General features: G+C 36.8%; 1 protein-coding gene across 14 annotated transcripts in view; it reads right to left on the reverse strand.

Annotated features, from left to right (window-relative positions):
* The window catches only part of RALGPS1 (Ral GEF with PH domain and SH3 binding motif 1), a 102303-nt gene that overhangs the window by 31031 nt on the left and 59783 nt on the right, over positions 1-11489 (reverse strand). For all 14 annotated transcript variants that reach the window (XR_004499696.1, XR_004499697.1, XR_004499698.1 and 11 more), the window contains 2 exons: positions 2005-2142; positions 217-310 (listed from right to left, as the gene is read on the reverse strand). Coding sequence is in view for 11 of the 14 variants with exons in the window: in XM_015644594.3 (XP_015500080.1) it covers positions 217-310; positions 2005-2142 (232 nt within the window). In the remaining 3 variants the exon portion in view is untranslated. The remainder of the gene's footprint in view (positions 1-216; positions 311-2004; positions 2143-11489) is intronic.

The raw sequence follows: 11489 nt of genomic DNA on the forward strand, positions 1-11489 counted from the left end.
ATTTTCATCTATTCTGAACTGTTGCTTTTCACTAGTATATTTCACTTTGTAAATCTGCTTATAGTTATAAAGAAAGACTGTCATTCTGGATTTTACTTAGTAGAAAACACCCTAAAACATCTTCCGCCATGGGCTTTTGGTTCAGCTCTTAATAAAACTGACTAAGTAATCTTTCTGTTAAATTTCCCAATGCCTGAAGAAAAGAACAATACTTACTTGTAATTGTCATCTTCTACAAATTTCTGAAGTTCTTCAATGTAATGGACAGACTTCAAGTACTTTTGCACATGGGGAAGTGTTGTGAGATGATCTGTGGAGTGTTCAAACAAACAAAAAACATTAACATTTATGTCATCCAAAATTATTATTTTTTCAGGGTTTTTTTTTCTGATTCTTACGATACCTTCATGGAAAAAGAATTTGAAGCCCCCTAAAAATAAATTGGGCAGAAATACTACTTTGACTCTAAAAAGGTGTTAAAGACTTGATTGAGCAAAAGTGATGCTCTCAGTTATTAAAGAAAATACAGATGCATTTCATCATCATCATGAGAGCTGGTGGATTTTATTAGACGCTATCTCGCTAGTGGAAAAAAATTATCTGCTGTGAAACCTGCTTGAATTTTTTTGTTCATTGTTCTTGGGAAAATTAAAGCCTACAGCCATAGGCATTAGTGGGTCTCATATGTCCAAGAACTGAGGAGACTTAAAACTTATTAAATAAATAGTTAATAATTACAATGCTGAATACCAAGAATGAAAGACACTAAGTTCAGAATGACAGAAAAACCTATTGACACATGGTGCATGGACAGGAACATGCCTTGTAGTACCTAACTTAACTTCTGTGCTCTCATAAAGGTAACTGTTTTAAAGGCAGCCATTATCCCAGAATATTGTTTCAAGGTTATATTTTAATTTTAATCTAAGATTTTAACAAAAGCACTCAAAATTAATGCATATGACTGCAGGAAGTTACCAAAACTGTAAAAAAGAAAGGGTCAATGAAATCATGAGGTTTCTTTATCATCCAAAGTATTCAGAGACAAAATGAAACTCACAAAAAGGAAATGACACCTGAATAATCTAGCTGATCAGTATCATATGTTATTATGTCTAGTTTCTACCTTGAAATACTCTAAAATACCAAAGCTGACAAAAAAGGATAAGGGCTGGATACTTAAGCATACACAGTTAACATCTCACCTTGTTTTTTTTTCACAGTCTACCAATCTTTTTTTTTTAAGCTCTCCAAAACGGCAGCTTTTAAATTTTCTGAATTTGATTGTTTAGCTGCATGCTAGGCTTTTCAGCTTGTTATACATTTAAGCAATGAAAAGTCATGCTAAGTCACCAAGAGTATGCTGAGTATTCATTAAGACACCAAAACCAGCACATTTCTTGATATACAGCTTCACTAGCAGGCTAGAACTGTAGAAATCATTTTTAGAGTACAATCCTGCTAACAAAAAGAAACAACCCCTCATTTCCCTGACTTCATCCAGGAGCAACATCCGTGCAAAATCTTAGCACAGTTGAACAACTGCTGTATTGGTAGAAATATTTGTATTTCATTCTGTAAATACATCACCAGGATGCTAACAACAAAATGATAGCCAAACAAACACATTCCACACTCTAGACATCATATCTGCTGCAAAGTAAAGGGAAGATATTACAATAATTGTCTTTGATTGCCTCTGGTGGAAACAATATATAAGCCAAATGCAATAGCTGAACTTGAAAGTATGTCATTTGTACCCCACATGTAACAGTAAACTCTACACAACCTCTCTAACAGCTCTTACAATTTAGAGTACATGCTTATCTGCCCAATTTACTGCTAAGACTGAAGCTACACAGAAGTGGAAGCTACATCACTTACTAGCATTCAACTCTACCAACATTAGCCTCTTGTGCTCCCTCAGGGCCAAAATGTGCTTCCACAATTTTGCACTTAAGTAATTTTAGTCAAGGCTTGATAGGCATAACAAAATTTACCAACCATAGTTGCAGGATACTTGCAGATCAGCTATGATTCGGAGAATATTATTCATTTGATTGGATCTTTGTTCATTCTCCATTATGCTGTCTGAAGCAGGATATGCGGAATCAATGTAGATTAAATCCAAGAGATAAATTCCTGAAACAAACAAATAAATCAATCAACCAATTCATCTAGTGTTTCAAACAGAAACAGTTGCATAATTTTTAATTAATATAGCAGCCAGAAGCTGTTTACCCCCACTGCAGTCTGGGCCCATTAAACAAAAGAGAGCTTAGGATTTGCATTTTGAAAAATTCTGTAATTACTGCTTGAGTTCTATCCCCTTAAAAAGACAGAAAAGCATTTTGTACTTAGGCTACTGCCTACAATGAGCAATTTGCAGGATCATAAAAAGGACACTAAAAAAAGAGTGAGAGCTGCCCCAGCCAGTGGTGCTGACAGTGGGGAGACAATGCTGCTGGCTCCCATGACCAGTGACCACTGCAATGCTTCCTTTGTCTGCCACCAGTGTGGAAGATCTCCATTAACTTTTCTGCCCTGAGACTCAGGAATATTTTATGAAAATCTCTTGCAAGACTTTTTCTCACTCAAGCTGAGCTCACCACATATCTGTTTCTTCAGATCTCTGCCATCTTGATCAGTATGTTGCTCATTGGATCACGCTGTGTTATGTCCAGCCTTAGCCAGGCTGCAATACCCCATTTCTTTAGGTTTTTACCTTATTCATTCATGCATTCTGGAAAAGCCTCATACTGCTTAGGGAGGAATGAATGAAGAAATCATATGACATGTCATTGAAAAGACATCGAAGAGACAGACAAAGAGGTGGCAACATGCCAGAACAAATTCAGTTTGTTATGAACTGTTAAATGTTTTGCTTGGAAACCATAAAGCCATAAACTGTCTCTCAAGTCCCCAGTAACCTGTGAATTTGGACTATGAAAGAACCATATATGCCCATTAGACCCACTGATATGATAAATAGGAGAGTGCTCCAGTGACCAAAGGTAATTTAAAAACCCCACTAAAACAAAAAGGGACATTTAGACCTTGTAAATGAGTGGAATAGAGCTGGATTAACAACTGAACAACATACAAACCAATGGGAATTTCCAGTCATGCAGGAGTTAAAGAAAAAAGATGCTTAGAGATCAGGTCAAGTTTTACAGTCTAGTTTAACCTTCTGCAATGACACAGATCAGTCCTTCAAAAATTTTCTTCCCCTATTAAAAATCCTCTCTTGAAGAAGTAATATATCTCATAAATATGAGCACAGTTTATAAAGCAGAGGTTCATATGACTCAGACTACCTTAAAAGTTTTATCTTAAGAGTAACCTGGGGTATTTATTGCTTTTACCCCAAAAAAACATTTTCGAAAAACTATTCTCAACTTATCTTCATTTCTCTCTCTCTGCACATTTCTACCTCTAGAATGACAGAATGACGTATCATCAAAAGTTACAAATGTTTTGAGTGATTGTTTTATTTGTTCTCTTTTCTTAAAACAAAATGAAACAAAACCCTTCTGTTTTTGTGATTTGTATTACTAGTTTGCAGTTCTGAACTGTAGCAGCATGGCATATGGATATTGTTACTGCTACCAGTCCAAAGCATCTCTTGAGAAAGCCACTCGGGTTGGCACAGGCAGTCACTGTAAAAAAAATCTCACACACACCATGGACAGGTCAGAGAAGAAAGATGGAAAGGGTCTCCTGTATGGTATTCCAGAGAGGTTTACTGCAATCCCACCAAAGGGATCCAGCGACAGAAAGACCCCAATTTCCTGCAGTGTCTCAGGTTAAGTATAGGGTCAGGGGCCAATAGTCTCGGGGCACAGGGGCAAAGCAAAGGTCACTGACTATAGGGGACAAGGTAAATTAACCTAGTGTTCATAGCACCATGGGAGAAGCATTTTGTCTCATCCTAACCACTCAGGCTTTCTTGAAGCCTGTATGTGCCCAGAAATTCTCCTAGTAGGCACAAGGGCTTCCTCACTGGACCTACTGATTAAGTATGCCGATGTGATACTATTTCTCTCAGCTACAGTAATTTCCCAAGCTGAAGGATAAGAGAGTTTAAAGGAAGAGGGAGTAATTAGGGTTTGCTTTCGTAGATTATCAAAATATATACAAAAGCAGAGAGGTAAAAAGAAAAAAAAGTAGGATTTTATGTGATTAGAAGACAATTTTCTACAAGTTTGTCAAGGGCAGCAATACCTGCTCTTTCTTTGTCCTTTTTCACTCTTGTGAAGATAAGCTATTAATCATACCAGTGTATTATATCTCATACTTAATTTCACTTATCATACTAGAGAAACATAAACAGCACTTTTGTCCTGCTTTGTTTCCACATCCCAGTCTTAAATTTCAGAGGGGGAAAAACAACCTCAATTATTATTTTCAGATTTTCTGAACTTTATCTGAATAAGGGTTTCAGCCACACTGGGAACTGCTTCAGCCATCATCCACACACTTGAGAGATCCTAACACCTACACAAGGCGAGCATGGACCAGGCACCTTTCACCTCAGAGTGAGGGAAGAACTCCAGTTTCCCTAGTGTTAGCATCGCTTTCTAGCAGTTTAGCATTGAGCAAATCCTGAGGCCCCGAGGTTTTGCAATGGCCTAGAGATCCTACCTAGACTGAGGTTCCATACAGCAGCTCTTCACTGTACCCTCTTGTCAAGTGGCATATCAAAACGTAGTTAGAGTTATGGCTGTAAAAATTATATTTGCTCACAGCCTTTACAATGCAACTTGCCTTATGGCAGCCTGGGTCAAGGCCACTTTCCAGCTATTTTGAGCAAGTCTGAAGCTATTCTCATTGATATTAAAGGTATAAACACACTTTCACTCTGTAGCAGTGGTTGTAAGCACTTTTCAGGACAAAGAATCTATTTTCCAGGACAACATACAGATGAGGACCAACAAGGTATACAAGCACCAAAAAGGATTAAACGGTGTTAGCCTAAGCCCTGTAAATTCCAAATAAAAGTGTAAGGAAATGGGTTTTTGGCAGGTAGTGGGGTGCAGGAAGAAAAAACCTGAACTGATAGATGTCAAAAAAATTAAACTGAATGTAATATGCTAGAATATAAAAAGAACACATTACACACCAAGCTACACCTTTTCCATATTGCTCCTCTCCCTCTCTTGCTTTAAAGCAAGAAGGATAATTAGATTTTTATGATTTTTTTTTAAACCTGGGCAGTGATATTTTAAACTCTTCTCAAAATATGATGTGATAGTAGGTATAGATAAGAATCAGCTTGTTTTGCACTGAGGAATGACAAAATTATTCCCTTCAGCAAAAGATTTCAAGACCCATTTCTCAAAGGAAAGCCTCAGGGTTGCCCCATGCCAAAGCAAACACACAGCACTAGCTTTTCAAACTTTGGCTCACATTTGTGCTACTGTGCACTGAAAAAAGCTAGGATGTGAGGCCATCGGGATATTTTCCAGAGGGTGAGCTCATAGGCAGTCTCTTCCACAGGCAAGTGTCATTTTCCAGTGATACTCACTTTTCTCCATTGTCACCAGGACTAATTTTGCAGCTGGATATTGTATGCAGACAACAGCATTCATTCATTTATAGTCCCATGGAAGTAACAACACATGCTAAGGAAAAGCCTGGCCAAATAATCCAGGACTACATTTATTAATGAAAATCACCCTGTGTAAAGGGGACCAATTATTTTTAAGTTGGCAAAAGAAAACCATACTTGTAACACCAAGCTTTTAAACTTCTACTGGAGAGATCAAACAAAGCAGTAATATTAGTAACAGTTAAAAGAGATGGAAACATTAGAATGGTAAAAAAGTAAATTTCAGATGTAGCAGTCAGTGCCACCAGGACAGCACAATTCGAGGACTCCATCCACCAGACAACAATTTCCAAGACTAAATTTTACTGAAAAAAATATTTATGAAGAACTGTAGGATGCAAACCTAAGTCTATGTACTTGTGCCTTGATTTAAAGTTAAGCTTCTATTATTTTCTTTATTCAGTACTCAAGGCTTCTGAGAAAACAGCACTGAGGCAGATAGTACTGATAAACAGTAGATAAACAGTAGGAGTTGATGGGTACTAACAAACAGGTCTTAAGAAAAGAACTCCCAAACTAAGGTTATTCAGTTCCACTCAATTTTGAAGAAGCTGAGCTGGAGCATGTAAGCTTTAAAATGTTCATGAACAGCTACAGTGTGCAATTGGTTCCTCATTAAGAAAGACTGACATAACATTCTATGAAAGACAAAACACTTTCAGTCCAGTAAATCATATGTACAAAATTATACTAATGAGAAAAGCTGGGCAGGTATTATTTTAAATAGCAGTAACAGAAACAAAGAGAAATCTGTTTTCTAAGGCATTTCCCTGCAAGTTAGAAAACCTGGATTTAAGTTTTCTGTTCTGTCCCAGATTTCTTTGACCTGAGCAGCATCATCTATTCTTAACCATTCAGAATTTCAAGTCTCTTTGTGGGTTTATGACAATTTGCAGTCACAAGGTATAATCCAAAATTTACAGCACCTAAAACTGTTTCACAAATATACACTGTTGCAAAACCCATCATAAAAAATTCTGTGCAGATAAAGATTGAAAACTTGTATCATTATTAACAGTGTCTTTTTTTTCTTTTTATTTTTTAAACTTCTTGTATAACAAATATAAAACTATACTGTAAAATAGTAGGGCTAACAAACCAAAAAAAGTTTTGGTTTTGTACCACTACTGCATACTTGATGTATCTTTTCATGCACAGTGCTCTGTTAAGGGTCTGCCCCTGAATGCACATAGGCTGCCATGTAACACAGATGCCTGGGCATAGAGCATTCCTCCAGTACAGGAAGCAGGGCCTGCAAGACAAGTAGCAAACTGGCACACATAATAGAAGAGAAACTACGGAAAGTAATTATTTTCCATTTTCACTGCTCACAAATTGAATAATGACACTGGTTTGATAGGAGAGCCAAGAAGAAACAAGGATATGTTTCCAATTTGTAGACAACTGTATTTCTGAATGCATTTTCCTACATACAGTAGTGTGGTTGTATCACACTAAACAAAGCAGAGGACAGAGGGACAGTAACTTATCAATTAACTACGTGGTAAAAAGTCCAAATTACTACAGTCAGCAGTTTGTAAAACCAAAGACACCATTGTTAGGAGATTAGCTCATAGGCAAAAAAACCAACTGTTTTGTGGTATCACTGGTTTCAAGAAGACTGGATATTTTCCATGGATTAAGGGCTGGAAAATTTTTCTACAAAACCAAATGTATATACTGGTTAACCTTGGTAGGATTTGGATACTCTAAAAAAAAAAAAGACAAACCTTTGCTAAGGCAACAACATGTGATTTGTAATACAGAAATGTATTCACTATAAAATGTCTCAAGAGATACTTTGCGCATTTACAACATAATTCCATAGATGGCTGTCAAGGCGATTACAGGATTGGAAAGCTTGTCATAGGAAAAAAGGCTAAAGGAATTGGGTTTGTTCAGCTTAGAGAAGTGAAGGGGCAGGAAGGGAACCTAACTGCTCTTCCAGTACCTACAGAGCCGTCACAGGGAAGATGGAAATACTCTCTCCAGAGTTATAGCAACAGGTCAAGAAATGATGGGGGGAGATTCTATCTGCATATAAGCAAATTTCTTCTCTGTGAGTACACTTAAATATTGAAATAGGTTTCCCAGAGGAGGATGGCAATTTTTCTTCCTGGAAACATTCAAGATACGGCTTGACTAGACACTGGATAACCTAATTTATGGCCCTGCTTTCCACAGAAGGTGACCAGATGATCTCCAGGGGTCTCTTCAAGCCACAACTCTACTGTTCTACGACAAGTTTGATAAATGTGCTAGCCTACACCTGCATCTCTATTATTGAAGGGAAGTTTGGAGCATAGCAGTTATACAGACTAATTCGCTGCAGCAGGAAGGCTTTGTATGTATAAGCAGACAACAGACCCTGATTTTAATTATGAATAAAGCAAGGACTTCAAGTAATCTCTTTTATCATGAGATATAAGCAAAATTTACCTTATAAAAATGTAGAGCTAGAGAAGGCACCTTATTTTGGCTCAATCTGCCTCAGCAACATCAACTGAACAAAATTAAAATTTGATGCTGATCCCATGGTCTTTCCTGAGTAACCTCATCCTATTCAACCACTGGAATTAATCATCCCATGTTTGTCACTACAGCAATGAAGCCAAATATAGAAAAACAGATCAATAAGTGCAGCAAAACCCAAGCAACTTTAAAACTAAGATACCAGCTTGTGAATGAAAATGTTATCAAGAACTCAACTGGAATTACATTCAAGAAGCTGTACCGCGAATCATCTCTGACTGGCGCAAACCATTTCGTTATCCACTGAAACAGGCTAAAACATTTTGAAGCTGCCTGGAACTTTCTACCAAAGCTTTCCTCCTAAACAAATCAGATCTTCTCCAGAATGCTGTCAGTTGCTGTTTTTTTTAAATTTTTTCCCCGAAACACAGCTATTTCCTAATACTTTCCCCACGAATCAGGAAAAATACATTATAGAAGATTTACGTTTTACAAAAATACATTACAGAAGCGTTAAGAGAGATGCATTTTAACATTTTTAAACATATGCTATCCAATGTCAAAAGGCAGCAAATGATTCAAAAAAGACTATAGAAAAAAGGCAAAGGTACAATAGCTGTTTTCCAGATGTTGCTTCCTGTCAGCAGCAAGTGGTGGTTAGGGACTTCCTGAGACAAATCTTATAAAAACACTATTAGGTTTAAGTCTGGCTGGTAATTTTTCTTTACAATGTTTTTCCTCTGGATCCATCAATTTTTTCTTCTTCCTGCTATTCTTACAAAAACACTTTTCCTTTTTTAACTTTTGGGTTTGAAAGATCTTGTGGCAAATGAATCCAGCAATTGAACTGTACTCTGTCTGGAAAAACAATCTGATTTCTCGAAGTTTACCTTTTTAAGATTGGCACACTCTTATCTCTTTCTGCTCACCTTGAATTTCTGATCACTGACTCAAAGTTAATTTCTATAATCAGATGTTTTATAGTATTTTCACTCATTCTCAAAGCCAAGTCTTTCAAAACACTGCTTGCCAATTGCATTACCCTGCTGAAGACAACTGTCAGATTTCACAGCCAGAAATAACTGGATATTAGTACTTTTCTGCTAGTAGGATGTTTTATTCTGTAACCACAGACTTTAATCCAAGCTGATTGCCGAGATTCTCAGTATGAAAGACAAATCAACTATGAAATCTTTTGAAAATCACACACTCAGCCTAAAGACTCTTAAAAAAAACAGTGAACTGCACTTCACAGTACTACAAATCCAAGAAAAAGGTTTGCCCATTTGGTTACAGAATGCCCCCACAAAGGCAAATCCCATTTTTCTCTTCAGTCCTTCCCAAAGAGCAAACACCTAATGTTTTCCAAACAATTCAGTTATGCTACAAACACCTGGCACATCCAAATAAAAGATCCCTATCATCTATCAAGTGGGTACAAATTTTCTTTTTCCCCATAGACAAAACTGCAACAGGTGGAAAAAATAAGCTTTGTCATATACTAGTTGGAATAACCTATACACAAAAGCTTACAGGAACACGTTATTTTGACAGCTTTTAAGGGACAAAAAAGCACTCAGTACTCAATCAAAAGGCTAATCTGTGTAAAAATATGTTTCTTGTTCAGCAAAGAGGACAGTCAAAGAAACAGATTTGGCTATTTTTGATTTTTCAAATATTTTATTTATAATGTAATTACCTCTAAGAGAAGGCTAATGACTAAAAAATACACCACAAGAAAAGTCTCTAGGCTCCTTCACTAAGTAAAAATTTTAGGCATTTAACTGCACTTATTTAAGTGCCCTAAAATCAGTGGACCTGAACTATATGTTAAAGAGCTTAAAAGTGGTTGTGGATAGTTTATAAATATTGGCCTAAATAAACAACCTCATCCTCAGGAAATTGTTTTTTTCAAGAACCTTGGTGCTGCAGGGCATAACTTCAAGTCAGAAACCTGTATTTTCCTACAAAAGCATAGAAACTAAAACTGCTCATTCTAAAATGAAAACTAGATATTCCATCCAAGGAGTAATCTAGCTAGAGAACCACCTATCTAGCTCTGCAAGTAGTTAGGAATTGGAGAAACCAATCAGGAAACGACAACAGGAAACAACCACTCTAATATCCTGACAAACACTCATGGCAATACACTCCCTTCGCTCTTCCTCCTCCCACTCCCCTCCCTTGAGCAGCTCTGTGTATCCTAGGCTGAAAAAGCACCCTGGGAAGGAAGGAATGTGAATCATACACATATTGAAAGAAAGTTCAGTGCGAATATTGCTAAATCTGTCAAAAATAAACAGAATTATCACTTTCTGGTTCTATTAAGCCACTTTTTCAGTATAGAACTGGTACATTAGAAAAGCTTTGGACTGCTTTAATCCCAAGCTTCCAGACTATGCTCCTAACTAGCACTGAAATGACCACTCCAGCCAGTGGTGCTCTCTCTTTAGAACAGAATGGAATAAGCTTCTGAGTTAAAACAGAAAATAATTAACATAACAGTAACTTAAAGGAATCACAGGCCATACAGGAAAGGTACAAGAAACATAAAAAGCCTAAGGCATACTGAATTGATAGCGTAATATAGTTAGATATGGGGTTTTTTCTGACATTCACTTTTATGATGGAAATAATTTATCATTATAATAACAACCACTTGTTCATGTTTAAACTTGAACAGAATTAGTTTTAATACACTATCTTTATACCTCTCTATTTGTCCTCTGGTTAATTCAAGCACTCTCATATTGGTTTCCTCCAACTCTACAAAATCCAAATATCTTCAAAACTGACTGAAAAATTGCAAACAAACCCATTGTTACAATATGATATAGCTTTCTTATAATGTCAATAATATACAAGGACTGAAACAACCATTAGGTTTCCTAAACTGCAGTAAAAAGTAACATTTTTATGTTGCAAAATTTCACTTCTAATTTTGCTAATTCCTTTGCAGTATTCCCAACAAGTTAGAAAGGCAGATTCTACATCCATTCATTTGACAAATCTTTTTTAAACCTGGAGCTAATAGCTAGTAACGAAAAACATTCTACACACAGAGAGTTCCATAATAGCAAATTTTTAGAGAGGTTCTAGGAAAAGTGCACGAATTCCCAGCACTCAAATGAGAAAGAGGCTTTAAATTACCAGGACAAGTATGACGAATCATTAAAAATGCACTGAGGTTCAACGAAATGATGAATTCTCAATCTGCATTAGAATGTTTCAAGAGCTTGCTTGAATTTGAACAATTTTATTGTCCGTTATTTCTGCTTTCGAGTTGTTGTCTGACAAAGATTACCGAGGAAGTACTAAGAAAGGAGCCCCTCAGCGGTACACTGAGTCTGCTGGCTGCGCTGGCCCAAGTGCCGGGGATGAACATCCATCTCTACATCCCTGAGAG

This window comes from Parus major, chromosome 17, assembly GCF_001522545.3.
Source record: "Parus major isolate Abel chromosome 17, Parus_major1.1, whole genome shotgun sequence".
NCBI classification, from domain to species: Eukaryota; Metazoa; Chordata; class Aves; order Passeriformes; family Paridae; genus Parus; species Parus major.